Source organism: Pituophis catenifer, unplaced genomic scaffold (genome assembly GCF_029215685.1).
Source record: "Pituophis catenifer annectens isolate HBS135680 unplaced genomic scaffold, rPitCat1.0.hap2 SCAF_7, whole genome shotgun sequence".
Taxonomy (NCBI): domain Eukaryota; kingdom Metazoa; phylum Chordata; class Lepidosauria; order Squamata; family Colubridae; genus Pituophis; species Pituophis catenifer.
Window position 1 is genome coordinate 47267590 of NW_027256887.1, and position 25935 is coordinate 47293524.

At 38.6% G+C, this 25935-nt stretch overlaps 1 protein-coding gene across 1 annotated transcript in view; it reads right to left on the reverse strand.

Moving 5' to 3' along the window:
* Positions 1-3923: 3923 nt before the first annotated feature.
* The window catches only part of OSBPL8 (oxysterol binding protein like 8), a 101824-nt gene continuing 79812 nt past the window's right edge, over positions 3924-25935 (reverse strand). The window contains exons 17-24 of the mRNA XM_070946591.1: positions 23628-23725; positions 22881-22970; positions 20921-21057; positions 20199-20384; positions 18509-18596; positions 9160-9259; positions 8556-8658; positions 3924-4845 (exon numbers count right to left, since the gene is read on the reverse strand). Of these exons, the coding sequence (XP_070802692.1) occupies positions 4710-4845; positions 8556-8658; positions 9160-9259; positions 18509-18596; positions 20199-20384; positions 20921-21057; positions 22881-22970; positions 23628-23725 (938 nt within the window). The 3' untranslated portion in view covers positions 3924-4709. The remainder of the gene's footprint in view (positions 4846-8555; positions 8659-9159; positions 9260-18508; positions 18597-20198; positions 20385-20920; positions 21058-22880; positions 22971-23627; positions 23726-25935) is intronic.

Sequence of the window (25935 nt, forward strand, 5' to 3'; positions counted from 1 at the left end):
TGAACATCCATTTTCGGGGCGCTGCGACTCCAATCCATACCCACCCCTTCAGCTTCCTGTGCTGTTGCTTAACTCTGGTTACTGTTTGTTGGGGTTTCATAGTTGACCTTGTTCCTGCGCCTTCATGAGGAAAGACTGAAGCTGATTGGTTGGGGTGGGCATGGCCTACCAATTGGGAAGTGATTAGCACTCAGTTCTGCCCAGCAACTAGGAGATACTACCCGTCCATGGATTGGAGTCGCAGCGCCCCGAAAATGGACGTTCAGGAACACAATGTCTGTTCTTGTCCCTGATCTTGAGATTATAACTCCTCTGAAATAATTTTAAGACTATGAAGCCATGTAATGGCATTTAGAAACGACTTCTGTACTGTTTTCTACATTGTTGATTTCTGAGAACTGAGTTTCTGAGTTCGCTGCATGCTTTGTGTTACTTTTTGAAAGTAACACAAAGTCCATTATCAGCTCTCCCCCCTTCTGTATGTGCACACATGCATGTGTGTATGTAATTGACAAAACAGAACTGTCAATTTTGCCTAAGAACTATATTCTTCTGGAATAGAAACATCATCCGCTATATAAAAGGATATTTTGTTTGTAGATGAGAATTATTGTGAGAGAATATAAGCATTAATATCTATCATATATAACCCTGGAATTTCCTGGTGTTGTCCTCTCCAATACCAATTGAATCTGACTTCTTTAGCTTTTTCAAAAATCAAGACAATTTGACTAGGACACTAGGTGATAGAAGATAGGAATTAATGCCTGGAAGGGCTGTGCATATTCAGGTGGTGGATGTTTTCTGTCCTATGCAGGGATGCTATAGATTTGGATTGAACAGAATAACATGGTGTTGTTTGTGTTGCTTAAATAAATGTTTCAGTCTTTCCAAAATAACCTTCTTTTATCAAATTCAGTGATTATGCTAAATAGAAGCAGACTGTTTTTTTATATCTTCATTTCATTCCCTCCAACAGTACTGCATTAGCAAGAACTTGTACTTAAAGTTTTACAAGCAAAGTTCAAACACAATGTACTATTATTGATTACAGCTTTTTATTCTATAATTATACAAAACTACTGATCAGTGGTAGAACTTTAAATTTACAAATGTATTTCTAAACAATTTTTTGAACTCAGCTATATAATTTTGCATGAAACACACAAATTCAGTACGTTCAAAGGAATTAATTTCTTTCATCACACTGCATGCAGCATGATTTGCAAATAGAAAAGTGCAATAATAATAATAATAATAATAATAATAATAATGATATTTTACATGATAGGCAAAAATAGGAAACTTACAGAAATAAGAGTTTCCTACATACATACACATGAGTAAATGTTTTCACATTTTTTCATTACATGTATTATATGCATTGGACTAAACACTGGTCCTTAACATACAACAGCCTATTTTCAGTTAAAAAATGTGTAGCAGTATAAAAATCCAAACAGAGTGTTAAAATAAAAAGGGCAAGAGAATTAAAAATGCTAACAAGTTTATTCCAGAAACTAGAAAAAACAACAATGAAGATTTCAAGAAGAGTGGAAGGCTACTCATTTAAATAGCCAAGATTTACATCCATTACACAAGTGGATACTTAATGTGCACGAGGAAATATTATAACAGGTCTTTTCCATTGAAACGCTGTACATATTTTTATTTTCATCCTCAGTCATTTTGCTCAGAAATCCACATTTTGTTAAAACAATAAAATGAAGCTTGTTGTCAGTGGTTCAAATTTTATTATGGCTATTTTTTAGTATCAACAAACAACATTGCAGTTTCAATGTACAATAATATGTACTCCAATATTGGGTCCTTCATAGTTATCAAAAGAAAAAAAAACTGATGTATTTTTCTGTAATTATACATCCTTTTATACTTTCCCCAAATTAATATTGAAAGTAACAGATATCACAACATTTTTGAATAGATATGGTACAACCTTGAAAATATATTTATATATACATACCTCATTGCTGTGCGAACTCCATCAAGGCACTGTTACAATACTCAAGTATCTGATCACCCACTCTCAAAAGATGCCAAAAAATTGAGGAAAGAGAAGAAATACAATAATCACTTGGTTCACAGTTCAGTGTCCTACATATATAATAGGATTAAAAATCCTAAAGAAGAAACATCCATCAAGACAAGAAACAACATCATGGTGAATAAAACAATTTTAACTCTCATCCCATTTCATTAATGTTGAGTTGGCAAGAAGATCTTCCTGAAGGCACAGGAGGGTAGTGAGCTGTAAAATCATTTGATATGTTTTACAGATTAGTTCTCAAAATCAACTTTTTCATGAAAAATGAGTATGTTGTACTCTTAAGTGATAACTAAAAGTTAAAAAGCAGCCCAACTTAGGATACAAGAATTATATATTGCAAGTAGTCTACTTACTATTTTACACAACATATTTCATTGTAGTTATATTAATGATTACATGGTGTATTGAAGGCTTATAGTGCATTTCTTTTAAACAAACACACAAACAAGTCAACACACAATTCTGATTATTTTCTACTTTTAAGTACTAAACATTATAAGGAAACTACTGCCCTTAGATCTCTACAAACTGTCAGGTCACAGTTTCTTAGTATATGCAGAAAAAAATCTAAATGAAAGAATGTAGAATTGTATTCATAAAACTAAATATCATATAAACAATGTATTGACTGGGCTCATAACCAGACATATCATACAAAAAGTAGTTAGGCAACAGATTCTTCAGTTCACACAAGGAACTTGAAGATGCAACAAAAAATATTAATCTTTTGAGCTGTGCTTGACACAGGAGTGCTTTAGACTCCAGTAAAACAAACAATGTAACTGAAAATGCAACTGGTTTGGGAGCTTAGAAGGAATAGAAATGTTTAAAAGAAAGCATCTGAATAATAGTTCAGCTATAACTGAAGACATATCAGCAGACAGAAATATGGTATTTATATTAAGAGACATTGTCAAAACAGTGAAAACCAAATAAATTCAACAATCAGTGAAATTTATGTAGAGATAGGTAGTTGCTCCAAATGCATATAAATAAATGTAAGTCAGAACATATGTATTTACACTTTATTTATGCTATTCTTTTATAAAATCGTACATATCAGTAACTGCATTTCAATCAATTTATAAAGCATCTGAATTATGGCTGCTTTCAACCAGTTTACTCCAATGGTAATACATTTCTCATTCTAAACTGTAACACTTTTAAAACATAATGATTTAAGGCAGGCAGGAAACTAATTGTTGGCTACAGCTACCTTTTTCAGAAGATGTTGGGAAAGTAATTCCCAGGTGTTATAAAACTCCATTTTGAAGTATTCCAACATCTTTAAAATAGTTAGGTTTGGGATGGGAGTACTAGAATCCTGAATTGGCCAAATGTAAATTATGTATCTCTAACTGAAAAGTTTGTATTTGCTATAAAATATATAAATCATGTGCTTCTTGCTGCTTGTAAATTGACTATAAGTTTTCAATAAATACTATGTAAATATATAAAAAAGCAGGAAAGCAGGAGTAATGTAGTTGTAATTTGATCTTTTTAAATTTAATGCAGCCCAATCCAGATTTGCTGAATTTACTTAGACTCAGTAAAACAGCTCAATGTTTTAGCATAAAGAAAGTAAAGGTAAATATGCTATATTCTGAGGCATTTGAAACCAAATATTTCTTAAACAGAAACTGAGTAGCAGATGAACCTTCCAGAGTCACTTATTCTTGGAACTAGAATGTTGCTACCCATTTTTTTTAACAGTATAAATATTCAGATGCAGTTATGGAGTTATTGTGTAACCTGAAAGGACAAAACCAATGTTAACATACTTTTAAAATACAGATAGGATCTCATAGGTCAATCATTAAGAATTTTATGATTTACTTAAAATAGCTTCCTTTTTTATATTGCCTAAATAGTGTACTTTCTATTCCTCTGCATCTCATTATTACATCCCTAAAGTTAAATAAACAGTAACAGTCAGTAAGAGTTTAAATTTGGGAAGGAATCAAAATACTGCTTGGCACAGAAGTGGTTTACTTCTCTGGACAGCTGAAATGTTTTTTCTCTCAAACTGACTAATACTATCAACAAAGATCCACTATTACAAACTAAGGAAAAAAACCCATTTAACTATCCCTGAAAATTGATGCAGTTAATACAATATTGATGATTAATAGCTCACATGTTCTTAATGACCATGAACAGCTGAGTAGTTTCATTTTTCTGCAATTATTGAATTTTCTGAATTAATATCCCTGGGCATTATTTTCATATTGAAGTAAGGTTGATTAAACTTAGGAAGAAAAGTCTTAGGTCAAAATTTACTTCTTTTGCTAGCATATCCAATAGGGATTGATAATAACAAAATAGGGTTCTCAAATTCCAAACTGGTATATTCTATATTGATATTTATAATAGCTTATGACACCTTAGAACATGCAAGGCAGTTATCCAGCATTTGGAAGATAAGAAGAAGAAGTACTGGCACGTAAGCATTGTCCATGTCATCTGGGCTAGGATGGAATAATAAACTATTCCATATGAGCCCAATGTTTTGAGTCAAAGGTCTGAATCTTCTGGGCCCCGTAGATAATATTGCCTCATTCGAAGCCACACCAAGCTTTAAAGATGGTCCCATGAAGACTGTAATAATTCCATTTCATAGATATTCTTCTTTCCAGATAGTCTATTTGAATAAGTAATTGATTATAAGTTGCAGGAGAACCATCAACAAAATGAAGACATAGTGCTTGAATTGAAAGAAGTTATTATCTGGCGTTGGCAAACTTGAAGTCATTCGTGTTCTTAATGCTGTGATATCCCTATTTCAAAAAAAATGAATTTAGTTAAATCCACAGATTGCCAATTATTAAGTAAGCATTATAGACCCATCAAAAATTTGAAAAAAATATTGGACAGACAACTATAATTTTATAACAATGATTTCTCAAGCAGGGTAATTAATATACTGGAATCTTAAAACGATGAGCTTTCAAGTTAATTGGACTTTGCAATAATATGGATCCCAAGTTTATCAGCTTCTAAATTAAAATAGTACAAATGGTACAAATTATTCTAGCAAGGTATAAGACATGCTGTTGAAATGGATATATATATAAAGTAAGAAGAGGATGATAGTGGAAAACTGAAAAGAAGTTGTTGATGCATTGCTCCTATACATTTCAAAAGGGTTGGGTGAAAAAAAAACACCCCATACTGGACTGATCGCTTCTTTAGAAAGCTAGGCAGTCTATTCCATCTTTTAATTGTAGCATTTACTACATTTTAAAAACATATTCATGCAATTCTTCTCTCCATATATTCAGCAATTTTTAAAAACTACATCTGAATTAATTTTTAACCCATGACTTATTTTCCTTCCAATTATTTATGTTTTACTATCGTACATATACTGTACAGTCACATATTTAGTAATTATGACATGAATAGGTGATAGTGCATATCTTGACCCTCAATTCCAAGTGGCTTAAAAGGATTTGACATATAGAGGATCAAATTTTAAATACGTAATTATATCAATATTAAATATATTAAAGGTAACATAGAAATAAATGTAGCCAATAAATTGCTATGGGCTTGCATTTCTTAAAAATCCACAAATTCATTAAACCCTTACCTAGCAGCATCAAAATTGTGAGGGTGTGATAATGGAGATTCACTTCACTTATCAGAAAATCCAATAAGCATTCCGGAAGGCTGCCTGGTCTGGATTCTAGAAATAACCCCCTATACTTCATATCACTACAAGTATAATCCATTCTGACTTGGCTACCAGATCAGAAGCAAATTCAGATTAAAAAAATAATAATCTTTTTTCCTATTAATTAACATTATAAATTTAAATATCTACATTGTTATTGTTGTTGTTTTTCATTACAGCATGATAAACATTTTAAGTACATAAACCATTTTGAAGGGATGAAATATTCCAAATGTCAGAGAAGATACTGAATACTGATTCAGTGTATTGAATAAAGACTTGACAAGCATACCAGTGGTTTCTCCTGGGGAATGTGTGTGTCAAAACAGCCAAGATAGCATAGCAGCAGTGTGATCAAACCCCTGCTTCCTTTGTACACATCGTAACATACAAACGAAGAAGGGCTTGAATCAAATCTCCCAATTTTGTCTATTTTCATCCCTGACGTGGGCACCACTGCAGTACAGTATTTGATTGTTTAACATCTTTTTTATCTATTAAGATCTTAGTGTAGGTCACAGTACTGCACGATTATGAGTAGTTCTTGGAGGGTTCACAAACTATCTTACTGTTGTAATTATGTTTTATGTCTATTGTAAGTGCATTTAAAGAATCAAATTCGTACTGTTATTCGTTAGGGCAATACAAAGCATTTGGATCTACTTCTGAAGCTAACAAAGCACCATCTTTGGCAGGAAAAGTACTCATTACAAGCTCAGCTTCAGGATGACATGATGTCCCACAAAGCTTCTGAATGCTTTACTGAATCTGAAAGTTCAAAAGTTCAACTCTTAAATTTATATGGATATTAACTCTTACTAAAAAAAAAGGTATACGAATTTAGGAAAATATGCATCTTTTTCTGTTAATTTCTATTAAAATAATTGGGAATCCCAGAACATCTCATTGTCTCATGAGAAACTCATATACAGCCACGAAGGACAGAATATGGCAAACGGACTGTTCTAGGTCAGCAAAAGATTATGATAACGCTGGGTATTCTTCCTTTATTTATTCAACTATATGCTGACTATATATTGGGAGAAGCTGCATGGGAAGAAGATGAGAATTGTTTTAAAACCTGAGGAAGAAAAATTAATAACCTGTGCTATGCCGATAACACTATTCTGATAGTTGGAAATGTGAAGGATCTGCAAGCTATAGTAAAGAAAGTCAAGGAACATGATGAAAAAATGGGTCTAATGTTAAATAAAATTGTTAACAACAACAGGTGCAGCAACCAGTCTTATAAGCGACAGTAAAGATATTGAAGAATAGCTTCTCACTGTAGCACCAACAGTAAAGGAACCAGCAGTCAAGAAATATGCTGTAGACCAACACTTACTAGAGTAGCAGTGAAGGCCTTGGAAAAAGCTGGGATGTATCTTTGCCTACAAAGATCGGAATAATATAGACAATGGTATTTGGAAGCAACATTTGAATTTTTAAGAAACAGATCGAGTATTTTGAAATTTAGTGTTGGAAAATAATTCTGTGAATTCCATGGTTAGCCAAATAAACAAATAAATGGATCATTAAACAAATCAATCTATAATTCTCACTTGAGGGACAAATGAAAAGGCTTATACTTTGGATACCTTACGTGAAGGCCTAGCTATTTTAAGAAGTCTATAATGCTGAGAAAAGTGGAAGAAAAGAGAAGACAACTAGCAGCAACATCAATGGACTCATTCAAGGCATGATCAACTAAAAGGCAAGTTATATTCCTTTGTGTTCTCTGAGCTTGGTTGTTTTCTTGCAGAAGTTTCACTATCCAACCAGGTAACATCTTCAGTGTTACCATCAATTTGGAAGAAAAAAAAATTGACCTCAAAATATGAAAGTGAAATCTCCATAAAGGGGCCTTATTAGATGGTGCAAATACATATGCATGAAATTAAACAAAAAGCAGCATGAAGTACTTGTGATGTAGGATTAAGGGAATAGAATAAAAATGCTACAAAGTAAGGACCTTCAAAAAATATAAAGATATGAACATAAATCAACTGCATTTGGAGGTAAGTGTACCTACTACCTAATTCATCTATGCTAAATCTTCTTTCCCTTCACTCAACACATTTTGTTTTGCACTATAATAAAGGGAAAATCTTGGAAAAGTCTTTGCTTTCACACCAAGATATTAATAGTTATGTCCCATATATTCTTTTATTAAAATGTTACCTTTTTTGGCATTGATCTCTGATTTTCAGTAGTTTTGCATTTTGGAACTGAAAGGCATGATAGAAACGTTTTAAGCAGTAACTTAAAAAAGTATCATGGAAATGTGTATTTTAGTCATATCTTATACTGATTAGGAGAACATAACTGCAGCATTATCTCTCACCAGAGTTTCTTTAGTTATCTAGACATTTAAAGGGTCAAGGTTGGCTCTAAATCCCAGGTCTCTAAATTGGCATCTTTAGGTTTTTAGTTAGTTACATTTATGTACATTTATGTAAATGTACACTTAGTTACATTTCTCCCTTAATGCCCACAAGATTTTCTGCCCCATCTGATTTTATTTTACATAAATAAAAAGGAGGCAGCCATGCAGCAAAGCAACAGTTTCAAGCACAATCTCTGTTTTCAATAATATCTCTGGAGCTGATGTAGAATCCAGAGACATATGCTTTCAGTATAACATGGTAGATGAGTGTAACCTAGTGCTTTTTATGGATATGTGCCCAAAAGCTCCAACAGAAGTTATGCTGAGGTAGTAGAGAACATTTTGGGAATTTAGAGAGTGCGGCATGGAGCAACATCAATAGTCCTGTTATGGAATGTGATTTAAAAAGAATACTACAAACATACCTCCGAATATCTTCCTGTGTTAACTTTATAGATTCAATGGCACTTTGCAGTTCAGCAAGATCTACTGTTTTCTTTCGGATTCTTGTGTTATGTTTGAGTTGTGCTTCAGAAGTAATTCAAAATTAGTCAAACAGGTAAAATATATAAATCATATAGAAACCAAATTATTTCAGTTTACCAGATATGAACTACTCATTTTTTTTTTTCATTTTAAAAACGATTTTACAAGCCAGGACAGAAAATGATATTAAATACTAAATAAATTTAACATGGAAACCCAGTTTGGTGTAGCAGTTTAAGGTACTGGGTTAGAAAACTGGAGACTGAGAGTTTATTTCTGCCTTGGACATGAAGCTAGCTGGGTGATTTCAGCCAGTCCATGTCTCTGAGCCCTAGAAAGAACACAATAGCAAACCACTCTGAAAAATCTTATCATGATACCTACAGAGGCTAAACCAGGCAATTGCCAGGAATCAACAACGATTTGAAGGCACCAAAACAAAAATAGTATCTTTAGTTTACAGATAATGAAATTTAGGCATGTTTGTACTTTATTCATCATAGTTTTAGAAAGAAGGGCACAGTAAACCAATGTAGCATTTACCTTCACTTCCTGATGAGTCTGGATTATCAGGCTCTGGTGAGGAGAAGCCAAATTCTTCTTTCTTAGATTTAGCAGACCGTTTTATTTTTGCAACAGTAACCTGTAATACACATTTTTATCAGCTTTATTGCTCAGAAACAAAAAGATAGTTATGCTTAGCAGCCTTCTGCTGGTGAGCACGAAATGAGTGGTAGAAATCTTTCCTCTTTATATATAATTTTTATTAATATATTCTATACACTAATACACAAATAAAATATACAATCCTGCCACCATGGTATAATATGATTACATTGTCCATAAGTATAAAATCATTCCTTTATACATACATATTTGCCATCATATATATACATCATCATATGTCTATTCTATCCCACCTTTTCTGGACCCAATCGTACCATACTTTCCAACTGTTATAAAATTCTGAATCTTTTTTACCATTGATCAATCTAGTTAGTCTATCTGATTCCGCACACTCATTAATTTTATATATTATTTTCAAATCTATCGGTAAGTATTGATTTTTCCACTCCTGCGCATACGCTAATCTTGCTGCAGTGATAATGTGAATCAACAAGAACCATATATCTGACTTAACATTCAAAGGTTTTGCCCCCAATAGGAAAATCTCAGGTCTTAATTCCAAATTAATCTGTGTAATTTCCAAAATCCATTGCCGTATTTTTTTCCAATATTTAACCGCCTGCGGGCAGGTCCACCATTGGTGAAAATAGGTTCCATTGCTGTAACCACACTTCCAACAGCAGGCAGATGTCCCGGGAAACATTTTAGCTAATCTCGCCGGGGGTAGATGCCACCGGTAGATCATTTTATATATGTTTTCTTTATATGAGGAGGCCATGGTTAATTTCATATTTTTCAACCAGATCTGTTCCCATTGCTGGAAGTCAAGGGGATATCCAAAATTTCGCCCCCATGCTATCATACAATCCTTCACTACATCCTGTCCTATCTGCAGAGACAATAAATATGCATAACATTTAGATAATATCCCTTTCCCTCCTTCTAATAAGATCTTATCCAATTCTTGTCTTTTACGGTAGATTCCTTCACTATGTAAATCTTTTTTATACCTGGAGTACACTTGCGAATAAGACCACCAGTCTATCTTATATCCTTGAAGAGTTAATAATTCTCGTGACTTTGGATTACCCTGAACATCCAAGAAACCTTCATACGTCAAGGTTTTCTCCCCTTTATACAATGTCGGGTAAACCTGAGCTTCCTGCGCCGAAATCCAACATGGAACTTTTGTATATACTCTTCTTCTAACCTTTTCCCAAGTGTACCCAAGCGTCCTACGTAAATAGTGATCATCAAAGTGTCTAGGACGGCCGGATGCTCCTGGCCATAGAAAATAGTGCCAGCCATGTTGAAGACCGGCTCCCTCAAATGTCAAAAGTCGTCTCTTTTGTAGGATCATCCATTCTTTCACCCAAATCAAGTTCGCTGCTTGGTGATAGAGCTCCCAATTTGGGAGTCCAAATCCTCCTCTATTTTTGGGTTCTTGTAAAATTTTAAGTCTAATCCGCGGCCTCTGGTAGAAATCTTTGTTTACACAATCTTTTTGCAACTCTACTTCAGTTGCCATACTGGAGGACAATAGGTGATGCGGAGAGGAAAGATAATTGAGACAATAAACATTCTGGCCATTTCAGCATAAAGAATTTGATTATCTTCTGGTTCAAGAAAAGCAAATATGGATCCAATTCTATACAGCAAGGATGGGCAGGGCTTGCAAATCTTTTTTTAAATTATTCATTTATAAATCATTAACTCATCTTTCATAGTTATAATGAATCCCAAAGTAGAATTATTTGTGGCCCTGTTTAATTTTAATAGTGCCGTTTACACCTGAAAACGGACGTTGTCTTACCTGAATGTCCCTTTTCTGGGCGTTGCAACCACTATCCAGAGCTGGGGTTACTTCCTCGGGTTTTGACAGGAACTGAGTGAGAGCTAATTTTAAATTCTTCTTAGTTAGCCACACCCACAATCCCATAATCCTCCAGTCTGGAACGAAGGTGCGGCAAATGCCTACAACAGGTAGTCAACTGTAACCACAAGAAACAAGGAAACTGACCCTCGTACGGACGGAGAGAACCAGGGCAGGAAGCTACCAAACCAAAAAACAAAGGAGGGAATGGATAGTTGTCGCAGCGTCCAGAAAAGGGACGTTCAGGTAACACAACATCCGTTTTCCTGAGCGCGGCTCCCACTATCCATAGCTGGGATATACCCAAGTTCAAACCCCTAGGGCGGAGGCTGACTGTCCCCAGAGTCCCGGTCCACATCAACACTCTGCAAAACGTGTCGACCAAAGGAGCCTCCGCAGAGGCATAAGAGTCTACTTTGTAGTGGCGAATGAAAGGTGAAAACGATGACCATGTTGCCGCCCGGCAAATGTCCGCCACCGATGCTAGGGTCGCCCAGGCCGCAGAAGTGGGCGCACTATGAGTCGAATGTGGAAGGATCTTGCCAGGCAGTGGTCTGGCGTTCAGTTCATATGCCAAGGCAATGCAGGCCTTGATCCACCGGCCGATTGTAGAAGACGAAATCTTCTGGCCCATCGAGGCTGGATGGAAAGAGACCAGGAGCGCCTCAGTCCTACGAAAGGATGCAGTCCGATGGATGTAGCGACGGAGGGCACGACGCACATCAAGAGTATGCCAACGCTTCTTCCGGTGGCCACGAGGCAACGGGCAAAAATCCGGCAAGATGAGCTCCTGGGCTCGGTGAAACCAGGAGTTCACCTTGGGGTTAAAAGAAGGGTCAAGTCACAAAATCACTGTGCTTTCCCGAAAAATGCAAAGGTCTTTCCTAATGGACAGAGCTGCGAGTTCTGACACTCTCCTGGTGGAGGTGATAGCCAGGAGGAAGGCCACTTTAAAGGATAAATATTTGAGTGCAACCGAACCCAAAGGCTCAAAGGGTGGAGACGTAAGAGCCCGCAAGAGAGAAAGCTCCCAGGATGGGTAACGGTGCACAGTAGGCGGACGCATATTCGTGGCGCCTTGCAGGAAGCCTCTGATACGCGGATGGTGCGAGAGAGAGGGGTAGGGCGCACACGATATCACAGTGGACAAGGCTGCCGTTTGACGGCGTAACGTAGAGGGGGCCAAACCCCTGTCTAGCCCAGCCTGGAGGAACTCGAGAATGTCTTGAACTGTCGCAGAAGTGGGGTCCAGGTGGTGACGGGAACACCAGTCACAGAATGCTCTCCATGAGGCCTTAGATCCGCGAAGTGGAAGTTCCAATGACTTTATCCGATAAGTTGTCTCTCTTCAAGATGACCCGTTCAAATGCCAGACGGCCAACTGGAGCCACTGAGGCTCTGGATGGCAGATGGTCCCCTGGCACAGCGCGATCTGGTGAGGTGGAATCACCCAGGGACAGTCAACAGAGAGTGCCACGAGATCCGCGTACCACGGTCGCCGTGGCCAGTTGGGAGCAACCAGAAGGAGGTCGGCCTTTTCGGACAGCAACTTCCGAATGACACGTGGCAGCTAGCGGAATCGGCGGGAACGTGTACAGGAGCCCCTCGGGCCAACAGCACCGAAGAGCATCGTGATCCTCCGCTAACAGATACGGGTAGTGGGACACAAAACGAGGCCGGTGTTTGTTGGGGACGCGAACAAGTCAACTACCGGAGTCCCGAAACGAGACACGAGTTCCCGAAATAGCAGTGGATGGAGCTGCCACTCCGCTGGGTCAATCTGCTCCCGGCTGAGCCAGTCGGCTCGGACATTGGCTGTCCCCGAGATGTGGTCCGCCCGAATCGAACAGAGATGGCGTTCGCCCAACTGAACAGGGACTCGGCTTCGAACATCAGGGCGCGAGATCTCATGCCCCCTTGCCGGTTCACGTGGGCTTTGGCAGAAATATTGTCCATGAGGATCAAGATGTGGTGACCCTCCATCACCCGACGAAAGTGTAGCAGAGCTAACCTGATTGCCCGAAGTTCTAGCAGGTTTATGCTGCTCCTCCGTTTGGACTCCAACCACTGTCCCTGAGCCACCAGATGAAGAAGATGCGCCCCCCCAGCCATGCAGGCTCGCGTCGGAGGTGAGGACCAGTCTGTCCGGCTCCAGAAAATCACAACCCTTGAGGAGAGATGGAGATGTCCACCAATCGAGGGAAAGACGAACCTCTGGGGGTAAATACACCTCGCATCTCAAGTTGGAGTGGCCCGCACGTTGGAAGGGGAGCAGAAACCACTGCAGAGCCGGGAATGTCTGCATGCCCACGGAACGATGTCAAAGGAAGACACCATTTTCCCGAGCAGTCGGGACAGATGCAACAAAGGGACCGTCTCCTGGCCTAGGACCTGGTGGATCAGCTCGACAATGCTTTGTACCCTGTCCGGAGACAAAAAAACTTGACCCCTGACCGAGTCTATTGCCGCTCCCAGGTGCAGAAGGCGGGTAGATGGGGTCAGGTGACTTTTCTTGAAATTGATCGAGAAACCATGACATTGGAACGCGTCTAGAACGAGACCCCTGTCCCTGACCGCTTGGCTCAGTGATGACGAGAGGACCAGGATGTTGTCAAGATAGCATAGCACTCGAACTGATAGGGACTGGAGCGTAGCCGCCACCACCCCCACCAGCTTGGTGAAGGTGCGGGGCGCAGATGATAGCCCGAAGGGCATCGCACAATACTGGAAATGTTGGCCCGCATATTCGAACCTCAGGTATTTCCTGTGGTTGGGATGAACGGGTACATGCAGGTAGGCTTCCCATAGGTCGACCGACTGCAGAAGGTCCCCTTTTCTCACGCCCCATAGGATTGACCGGAGGGAGTGCATTTTGAATCTGCGGTAGCGGATGGACAGATTCAGGTGCTTCAAGTTTAGTATCCCCCTCCAGCCCCCTGAGTTCTTGGGAACCAGGAAGAGGACCGAATAAAAACCAGTCCGGAGTTGGTCCGGTGGTACCCGTTTTATGGCTCTGATGGCTAGCAGGTGGGAAATCTCCGTTGTCGTGAGGAGATGTCATTTGGGCGAAGCTGGAATCGGACAAGACACAAAGCGACTTGGTGGGAGGCTAGTGAACTCGATGGAAAATCCCAGTGATGTGGTGCGCCTCACCCACGAGTCCGAGGTTGACCGGGCCCACTGGCGGCGGAAGAGATGGAGTCGCTCGCCTATGGGACCCGACGACTGGGCGTCACTTGCCTCTCCGGAATAGCTTGTATCCGGAGCCCCTGAACGGTCGTTTGGTGGGCTGCTGGGTCCTGCCGCAGTCTCAGAAATGTTGCCTTTCCTGGAAACGGTCTCTGCCCTGGAAAGAGGCCCACTGAGACGAGGACCCACTGGGTCTGGAGCTGCTCCGAAAGGGCTGCCGTTGCCAATACGGAATGTAGTGGCGTTCAGGTCATCTGTATGAGGACGGGAGCACCTTCTGTTTATCCTTGTCCTCAATGAGGACTGGGTCCAATGTTGCCCCAAAGAGGTTTGGGGCCTTGTACGGAGCCGCTGCCAGCTTCCACTTCGCCTTAAGGTCGGCTTTCCAATGTCGAAGCCAAAAGAGCCTCCCGCGAGGCAAATTTAACAGAGTTCAGGGAAGCATCCGCCGAGTATTCGGTGACCGCAACAATTTTATTTATGTCTTAATGTAACCTGGTTTCCTCGGGGGGAAGCCTTTCCTGTAATTGCCTCAACCAGATGAGGGACGCCCTATTAAAAAAGGACGTAGCTGTAGCAGTCTTAATCGCCCACGCTACCACCTGATGCGATTTACGAAAGGCCAATTCCGCCCTTCTGTCCTCGGCCTTGAGGCTGTCTAAGGAATCGGTTGAAATGACTGAGGCAGAAGATAGCGAAGCAACTGGGGTTTCTTATCTTGGCTGCTGGGCGTGGTCAATGAGCCAGGTTGACCCCAGGGAGTTTGGATCATGTCCGAAAATAACTGTGGACAAGGTATGAAGTCCTTCTCCTGCTTAGAAACTTTGAACAGCGCATCGTGGGGCCCAGAGGAGGCGTGGGACCCAGGCAGTACCTCACCGGTCCCCCCAAGGTTGGTTGTCAAACGAGCCTTATGCAAAAGGCTTTTGAACAAGGTGGGGCGAAACAACCCAGTGAAGGACGGGGTGTCCAGTAATAAACCCTCATGCTCTGAGAACTCTAAGTCCTCCGAGCATTCTTCCCCTTGGTCTGAATCCGCCAGGGAGTCATCATCGTTGTGTGCTGTTGAAGGCTGATGAGAAGATGTTTGTCCCTGAGCAACACAGTGACCGGGGACGGCCTGAAATGGGAACTGCACAGCCTGCTGCAACCCCGCCACCAGAAATGAAAACAAGGCCGAAGAAAACATGGTCTGCAGGTCAAATTGAGGCCCAGGCAGAGACATCTCCGGGGTGCAAAGGCCCACGGCAGTCGGGGTGAAGGTTGCCTCCAGCAATCTGCTGTGAGACCTGTGTGAGGTGGACAGCCCGGCCGCCGATACATCAGGCATAGAGAGAGACATCCCTTTTGAAAGGAGTAATGACTGGCCAGAGCCAACTTGATTGGTAGCTGAAGAACCAGAAGGCAGCAGAGAAGGCGCGGAAGGTCCAGGCCCCAAGTCCGCTGGCATGGGAGATGGAGCCAATACGGGGCAAGTGTCCAGACTGAGGGCCGACACCGACCGTTGGGCTTTATTGCACTGACGCTCCAGGGCCTTGTGACGCCGCAAGGCGTCCTTGTCCAATCCAGAAGTCACTTTTGGTTTATAGGGTTTGCGGCTGGTTGATTCAGACCCGCTTCCCCGAAGGCGCCTTAATACGTTTGGCGGAGCTATGAGGCGGGCTAGCTTCCGGTTTTAAATCAGAAGAGAGGGGCGAGTCAGCCATAATAAACAAGGGCCAGAGATATAACGAAGTCCCGTACTGTAGAAGGAGAGTTCTCTCACAAGCAGACCAGCGGTGCCCCACCAATTGAAGTCAGAAGGTGTAGAATCAGACTCAAAATGGCGCCCGCCAGCAGCTGAGCGTTCAAAAGAGCAGTCATGACTTGAAGGTGCTGCAAAATGATGGTCGCCTCTTAATAATGTGCCAAGATGGAGTCCGCCAGAGGAGTTGAGCCAAATGGCGTCCTGAAGGTCCGTCAAAATGGCGGTCGGCAGTAATTGGTGGTTCAAAATGGCCACCACAACAAACGGGTGGTTCAAAATGGCAGGCGCAGCCCGGAGAGGCCTGAAAATGGCGGGCTCCAGCCGAAGAATGCACCAAAATGACAGCCCGAAGGTCCATCAAATAAGCAGCCCTGAAGCCTATAGGCTGAAAGACAAAGTCCGGCGTGATAACAAGGTCACTCCCACTTGGCTACCACTAACCAGTTCCATCGATCGTTCCACACGTGTGCCGCCGCTCCGGAGATGCTCACTAGCGAGAGCGAAGTTGGAATGGCGGTGGCGGCTCCCGCAGCCCGTCACACCCGCCGGCGGCTAAGATAGAAAAGCCAGATCCACCCCGAAGGGAACAGAATCCGGCAGCTACCAATAGTGCAAAGCGCTGAGGCGCAGGTGACCTGGGGCCCCAGGCACACCACGCACAACCTGCATCAAGACGATCCTCCTGCTCTCTCCGAGAAAAAAAATTAATCAAAAATAAGGACCTAGAAGAAAAGCTAGGAAGAAATAACAGGGTAAAACCCTCAGCTCTGAAAAACACGTCAGTTCTTGACAGCAACTGAGTGAAAGACTGGAGGATTATGGGATTGTGGGTGTGGCTAACTAAGAAGAATTTAAAATTAGCTCTCACTCAGTTCCTGTCAAAACCTGAGGAAGTAACCCCAGCTCTGGATAGTGGTTGCAACGCCCAGAAAAGGGACGTTCAGGTAAGACAACGTCCATTTTCAGGTGTAAACGGCACTATTAAAATTAAACAGGGCCACAATTAATTCTACTTTGGGATTCATTATAACTATGAAAGATGAGTTAATGATTTATAAATGAATAATTTAAAAAATGATTTGCAAGCCCTGCCCATCCTTGCTGTATAGAATTGGATCCATATTTGCTTTTCTTGAACCAGAAGATAATCAAATTCTTTATGCTGAAATGGCCAGAATGTTTATTGTCTCAATTATCTTTCCTCTCAGTGTCACCTATTGTCCTCCAGTATGGCAACTGAAGTGGAGTTGCAAAAAGATTGCGCTCAGGAAAATCAGCAACAAAACTTTCCTCTATATTTAGTTGGGAAAAGGAAACGTTTGGTGGGGAATTATGGTGGGCTGAAAGACAGCAACTGAGAACTCTGGCTGGAAGGCGGATTCTGGATGTCACAATCTCCCTGGATCAAAGGGAAATCCTAAAATAACCTATGTGGACTCCAAACCGCAACTCTTTCTGTGTAAAAACGTGTAGATAAAAGCAAGTTTTTGCAATTGGCTCTGGATTTGACCTCCTAGGAGTCCTGGGATTCCCTCCACAGTGACAACTGCAATATAGCCTATGTAGGCATTAAGTTATGTCTTCCTCATTTCTTAGACACATTGGGAAGTAATTAATCTATAAATAGAGATTTCCTCTCCAGCAAAGATAAGATGCCTTGCAACATTCTTCTGCTTATTTCTAAAGCTCACAATACTATTCTAGTGTTGATGCAAATGACAGAAGCCTAATAAAATAGCAGGATATTAACTGCTCCAAATAGAAGATGCCAGTAGGTGAAAATGTGGTATCCATCCATTAAAGGAACATCAATACCATATTTGTACTCAACCATTAAATATTTAAATATGTGGATACTGAAATATATAGCTCAATTAGTAACATTAGATATAAATTCAATAAATAAATAAAGATGCGGATAGCTGAGTCATTAAACCTCAACCTTTGAGGAAAGGTGAATATCTAAAAAAAATATTTTCCCCAAATTAATTTATATTCTGGGAGGTATTTCTGTTCAAATAACTGGAAAATATTTTCATAACAATAGCTATCAATGTTAACAATAAAAGAAATCAATATAAAATTGAATTATGAAAAACAAAGAAAATTTGAATTTGTGAATAAACCAGGGAAATTTGTAAATTGTGAAGAGAAAAAGAAAAGAAAATGATATTGAAAATATAAGTGGGAGATAGTATATTAATGGATAATGTGGCTGTTTATTTTTTATCAATATCATTTTGATTTGCGTAAAGGATATGAACATCCTTCTCCAAAAGACAGGAATTTTTAGAGATAATTTTATAAAATAGGTGAAGTCAATTTATACTTCATAGACAGCACAAATAATTCTTAATGGATATTTAGCCAAACTATGTGAGATACATACAAAAAAAGAAAAAGACAAGAAATCTCAACTTAATAATGTAGTAATAAAAATAAGGCCAAGAACATACCATTGGTGTACGATGTCTTACTTTGGTTTGAATAATGCCATCTTTTTCAAACTGTATCATGTCATTCAGTGGATCCCATGGTCTTGTACTATACACAAAAAATGTGTACATACTTTAGATAAGTAAGTGAGAGGATTAACATTTCACGCCTATTAATTTCAGCAAAGCAGAATTTATAGTATTTTAAAAATGTATACCATTAGCATCTTATATAGGTATCCAGCTGCTGCTACATGTTGATGGTCAGCCTGTAATAAACCTTCCCTCATCCATGACTTGTGAATGAGACAGTCAATCTTGTGTGCATTATTGAAGCATATGCCTGTATACGTCTTCACAGAGATGCACCAAGCTGACTTCCATGTGTAGCTCAAGCACAAAGCTACAGCTGGGACAAAGATGTAGCTATGTTATTTGAGAAGCTCTGAGGTCTTCCAGGGGGTGCTTTTCTGCAGATAACAAGTTGTGAGGTTTGTTTGTGAAGTTGGGCTGTAAGGATCAGACGAGATTGTTGCTAGAAACCTCCCTGCCTTAACTGCTTGAATCTGTAGCAAGATTGGCAGTTACCAACGTCCCTGCTGCAAAGAAATCTCCCTACCTGAACTGTTTCAACCTGTGGCACAAGTTATGGTACTTGAGGACATCAATCTACTTTTCATGCTTGTGGAATGGAGAGCAGTTCAAGAATTCATGGCCACCATGGTGAACATGGACCTGATTCAATTTATCTCTGGCCAACTCAGTTGAAGTTACATATTGGATCTGGGCAATGGTGACACAATCTGGAATTGGGGAACATTACCATTAGTTATGGACAGATTACTCTGTGTTGTCCTTAGAGTTCTCTGTAACTACACACAATGCAGGGAGACAGGGCTCAATTTACTGTTTTTCCCCAAAATACAGCTTGGAGTTGTTTAGTTGACAGCTCGGAAGGCGTTGTGCTTTTTGAGTTGGTTTGCTTGGAGGCATTTCACCAATGCACTGATGATGCTACCAAGTTGGTAATGAAACATCAGCAAGGAAATATTCAAGCAAATTGGATCAGAGAGCACCAAGGATTCCAGAGTTCCAACCTGAGCTACTTGGTATTCTTTTCGGCTAGAACTGTAGAAATGGAAAAGTGCTACACCTACACTGGTAAAATTTTCTTGAAGGGGTAACAGCTACTCCTCTCTAAACCACAGACAAATTATACACTTGGTTTATTATTATTATTATTATTATTATTATTATTATTATTATTATTAATTAATAAAATTAAAAATTAATTAATTTTTATACCGAAGGACTCAGGGCAGTGAACAGTCAGAATAACATACATATAATGTGAAATAAAAACAATTTAAAATAATTAAACCAATTTGGTTCATCAGTTAAGATCATCAGCATAGAATTTAGACAATTTGAAAATTTATGCCAGCCTGGCTTGGTGAATATAATATACTATATTATATTATAATATAATATATAATATACTATATTATGAAGGAACATTCTAATCACAATATAGAGCTATAGCTAGGCTTTTTGACTAATGATACAGGTAGAATAAATATTACAGAAATAATATGTGACGGAAGATATGTATGAGCCAATTGGTAATGTGTGTGTGTGTAATCGAGAACACACACACACACATTATTATCTGCAGAAAAGAGAAAAAAAGCTCTCCTCCTCCAAGACTTACTCAGCATATCTGTAATTCCATTCTCCTGTAAGTGGATCTGGCTCAAATAGTCTGCAGACCCACACTTCATCTAGCGCCTTCCTTTCCTTGGCAGCTTTCCTTTGTGCTTCTTCCAGAATATATTTTTCTTGAGTTGCTTCTATTTGGTCTTTATTATTTATAGCTCGAGTCACATGTTGCCAAAGTCTAACCGGTAAGAATAACAGCAGTAAAAAGGTCAGATACTGGGGAGAAGAGCTTTGTTGAAAAAATTCTTTTGTTATATCATTAGAATAACGATCTAATACAATTATAATATTTCTCCATTAGTATCTTACTTTCCTGATTTTTTTTCCAGTTAATACTCATTAATACAACCCTAGGGCAGATATACAAAGGTATCAACCAAATTATGCATCTAAATAAACATAAAAAGCCCCAAACTAAAAACAACAAATGAAGAATGCTATAAAAAACTTAAAATAAGGATTCTTTCTCCAAAGGATAAGCTAGGCTATGGCTTCTAAATGTATCCCTTTTGCTTTACTCTTCAACCTGATAAACAGCATCTTAGGAGGCTAGAGAGAATAGAATGGAACACCACCTTTATTCAAACATGTCTGCCACAGGAGCCATTTTTATGAGGAAGCCCATAAAGTGCTCCCAACTTTCTAAATGTGTCCAGGAAAAGCTTAAGGACCTCTGCAAGATCAATCAGAAAAAACGTTTTAGAATGAACTTACTTCTCTGATTCAAAGTCACCTTGTTCCTCAAACTTCACTGTGTATCTTCTTAATCTGTGCTGCCTGATCTCAGGTGTTGGATTCCAGAATGTCTCTGAAGCATCTGTCTTCTTATCCCTAATAATAACTTCACTGTCCTATAATGTTAACATATTAGATTACTTGAGTAGGCAAAGCATTTTTTGAAGTCAGGAAAAACAAGAGTTCCTTCAGAAAGTCACTTTTCACAATTAAAAGATTTGTACTAGTTTGGCAAAAACAGTCAGGGACAGCTGAAAGTCATACTTGATATTCTATTTCCTTATTTTAGCTCCAATCATTTGAATTAAAGTAATGCATTTATTCATTCTCAGTAACATTTTGTGCTTTAATTACTTTTTTCCAGTGGAATTTGGTTTTACTTGCATGTGGATCTCAGAACATTTCTTCAAATTTATTGGGATACAATGAAACATATGAATGTATATGAAATTACTATACATTAAACATATAGTTTAAGCTTTGTAAAAATTATATTTCAGTTAACTGTGTTCTATCAAATATAGCAATACTTTGCCAGTCTTGGCTGATCTTAGAAAGCTAAACAGAATGAGATTTGATTAGTAATTGGATGGGAGAACACAAGGAATATCAGGACTGTATAAATTTTAAAAAAGCTAACGAAAAAACATTTTTGTCTTATTGCAAAGACAACTACATGAATTCAGACTGGAATTATCACATTCTGGAGTAATAATTCTGAACTGAAGCATTGTCTAAATTGAAATATTAAGAAAATCTGTTCCTTAACTGATGTAGTGTAAATAATATAACATAATGTAACATAAATAAAAGCCTATTAGTCAGCTACTGCCTAGCAATTAATACTAATAATAATCAGAATGCTTTATCACTTCAAGGTGAGACGAATTTAAAAATTATTAGTGCCTCATCCTATGCTCTTGTTCTGTTCCCATATTAAAATGAGTTTTTTTCAGAATCTTCCATGTTCTTCAGAACATCCTTCTTATCGCATCTGCTCACCCTCACATAGCATATTTCTAGATTTTCACTCTATTTTTCTGTCTATTTTTCTTTCCAACTGAAATTTGGTTTAGCAAGAATCCAGGTATACAAAAAAAGTTAGTGATTAATGTCAATAATTATTTATTTATTTTGCTTTAGTCTTACAATAACAACAATTTTAGCCGGTTTGAAGAATAGAATTATGTATTTCAAAAGAACAGGTTTGTCAATGGCAATTCATGTCAAGTTTCTACTCTCTCCTGGGTTCATATTTAATGTAAACTGCCCAGAGTGCTATGATGCACTATGAGGCAGTATATAAGTCTAAGTGCTATTGCTATTTATTGTGTGTCCAATGTCAATCCATTGTACTCTTATCAATATTATGTTTCTTTACTTTATATTATATTAGCCTTATTGCAAGGTAAGGACAAGAAAGCTAGGAAGCATTTCCATTTATTTATCCATATGGCAGATCTATAGTAAATGTGCAAATTTGGCTTTGGAAGTTTAGTGCTAGTCTGGTTAGATTTCTGAAAAAAGTATAGCAAAATAAAGAACAGGCTGATGCATATGTCATAATCAGTAACAATGATATTCAAACAATTCAGACAGAAAATACTGTATATATCAAAATACAGTGGTATCTCAGTACTCGTCAGTAATTGGTTCCAGGAGGCATGACAGTACTAAAAACAACATGTACCAAAGAAACCATATGACTAACGTGTCACCCTTTGTTTTGGCTAGAAAGGGTAGTGAGTCACAAGGAAGCTGACAATGACAAGTTCTAGCTTTGTGCATCGAGTACCAAAAAACAAGTACTGGGACAAAATTTTCATGTCAAAATGCATCGGTTACTAAATTCAACAAGTTTCAAAGCAGTCAAATACCAAGGTACCACTGTGTATCCAACATTTAGAAGATGAAACAAAGCCAAACTTATTTTACTTACCCAATGGCCTTCTAGAGTGGCTAGAACTTCTTTCCCCAGTTTAATTTTTCCCATTATCTGATTAACATTTTCATTGTTCCCCAAAAATGGCTATGAAAAAAAAGTGAGATATTTTTTTAAAAAAATGCTGTATAATATTCAAGGAACTTAAAATTAATAATTTCCCAATATTCCTTTTATAAAAAGAACAAGGAAACCATTTTAATTATTAGAAGTTCATAAACTATGGCATTGAAGCTCCATAATATTCAAGTGGAAAGAGCAACATTTTATTGAATTACTCTTCCCCTCACAGGTACTCCACAAGTTTGTGGGACAATCCAAAGAGGCTATAAAAGGAGGAATTGGTGAAAACATCTTTTCTGAAAATTATCTGGCAGTTTTCTGGAAATCAGTTCTTTGAATCAGATCAGTGTTATTAGAATGTCCAGGGGTCCTCCAAAGGGAGGTTTTGGATATATAAGCAAATATATTTCATTTGCCACATGGAGTTAATGCAGATCATAATGAGCTGCTTAGCTACAAGTACTATATAAAAATAACATGATTATATGAACTAGTAGTGATATTTTTATTGATTTATTTTGTTTTGTTTTAATCAGCAAAATCTTCAAAAAGTGATAGTATTCATATTATATATAGTAAGACAAAGCACAAAGAATTCAAAGAACAAAACTTTTGAACAGTAAGCATCTGTTCATTTTTTAATTTTAAAACCTCTAATGCATCTGAAAAGATTCTACTAACCTTTAGCTTGAATTCAAGGACTGCACTGTATCCAGTTTTCTCACATGCGATGCTAACAGTTCCCCCAAGCTCCAAAGTCATCGTGCCGTATAGAATCCCTATAAGATCAGTTGGTTTGGGATTTTTTTGTTGGAAAGTGTTCCTATATTAGGTATTTCTTTTCTACAAATAAATGACTACGATATACCAAAGTCCCAAACCATTAATTACTATGGAAGAAGACATAATTAATTGCAAGTAACATTACTATAGAAAGTTTGTCAACATAGTACCAACTCATCCCTTCTCTTTGAAAATACCTGTAATGGTAGTAAAATCAGGACATTCTACTAAAGAAATAAGGATGAAATAAAACATTCACAAAAAGTGCCATGTTTCGATAATTTCAAATAATGAATTTTTTTTTTTCAGGAAAAGTCCATTAGTAAAACCTTCAAATAATAGAAATCATACTTGAAGTATGAAATTCCTTTTCAGCAATAAAATTAAATATTGACTAAAAGACTGTTCATGGTTCAAAAACCCAGAATTCAAAATTAACAATTCTGCATTTAAAGATACCCTGTTTTCCCCAAAATAAGACATCCCCTGATAATAAGCCCAATTGGGCTTTTGAGCGCATGGCAATAAGGCCAAGCACTTATTTCAGGATTCAAAAAAATATAAGACAGGGTCTTATTTTTGGGGAAACACGGTAATAGAAAAGTAAAAGTATTTTCCAAATCACATAAGTTAAACAATCACTTAACTCTAATCTGAGGGGAATAATCTCAGACAATGCAAAAATAGTTCAACTTGCTGGATGTCATTGAGAAGTTATGGGAAATATATTTAGCTTTTAGAACTGTATGAAGAACATGTAGAAATGAAAGATGTGTTCATTTGCCACTTTAAAAAAATGTTTTCTAAGCAACACAAGTTTATTTATTTATTTAGCTGCCTATCTCACATATGTGATCCTTTGGAATCTTTTTGATACACAGGAGTGGAACCACAGCAATGTTCCCAGTTCTTAAAAATGCCACATGGTCTAGAACAGGGGTGTCAAACTGGCGGCCAGATGCATCACACACAGGCCACACCCACCCCAGCTCTGCGAAGGGAAAAAACATCGCAAAACGCCATGTGATGCCACAAATTTGACACCCATGGTCTAGAAGAATGCCTTGGTGAATGGTAACAAAGACCATTTGACTTAGCTTGGTCTCAACCCTATAGCTTCCCTAAAGCTAGTATGAAATGGCTTTAGCTAATAAACTTTATTATAAGTCTACATGAAGCTGAGAAGCCATAATCCTATAGATTATTTTGTCCAATGATGTTAGGATAGAATCTCCTTTATCACAATGTCCAAAAACATTTGTAGCTTTTTGTCAGAATGATGAAAGCAGTGTTGTGGTATTGCAGTGCAAACTCAATTTCTTTTGGGCATGCATGAACATTGTGACATATGTAGAAAATAGCTGGAACTTATGTCATAATGGTGAACATCATGTTCATCATCTTCTTTGCCTCCTCTGTGGATGCTCCTGGGTCTCCAATTGTGTATGGCTCAAGGAAGGACTCCTTATGATTCTTGACGAATTCTTTTATGTACAATGAGAGCGTATGCACCAAGACAAATTCTTTGTGTGTCCAATCACACCTGGCCAATAAAGAATTCTATTCTATTCTATTAAGTAGTAATCTTATAAATCCCTCTTTAAAGAGAAAGAAATGTTGCCTCTGTGAATTTACCAAGATAGTTCTCTGAATCTCCCACAGGGGTCAAAAGGACAGCTGGTAGATCATACAGTCAGGTCCAGAAATATTGGGACATCGACACAATTCTAACATCTTTGGCTCTATACACCACCACAATGGAGTTGGAATGAAACAAACACAATGTGCGTTAACTGCAGACTGTCAGCTTTAATTTGAGGGTATGTACATCCAACTCAGGTGAACAGTGTAGGACTTACAGCAGTTTGCATATGTGCCTCCCACTTGTTAAGGGACCAAAAGTAATGGGACAATTGGCTTCTCAGCTGTTCCATGGCCAGGTGTGTGATATTCCCTCATTACCCCAATTACAATGTGCAGATAAAAGGCCCAGAGTTCATTTCAAGTGTGCTATTTGCATTTGGAATCTGTTGCTGTCAACTCTCAAGATGAGATCCAAAGAGCTGTCACTATCAGTGAAGCAAGCCATCATTAGGCTGAAGAAACAAAACAAACCCATCAGAGAGATAGCAAGAACATTAGGCATGGCCAAAACAACTGTTTGAAACTTTCTCAAAAAGAAGGAACGCACCGATGAGCTCAGCAA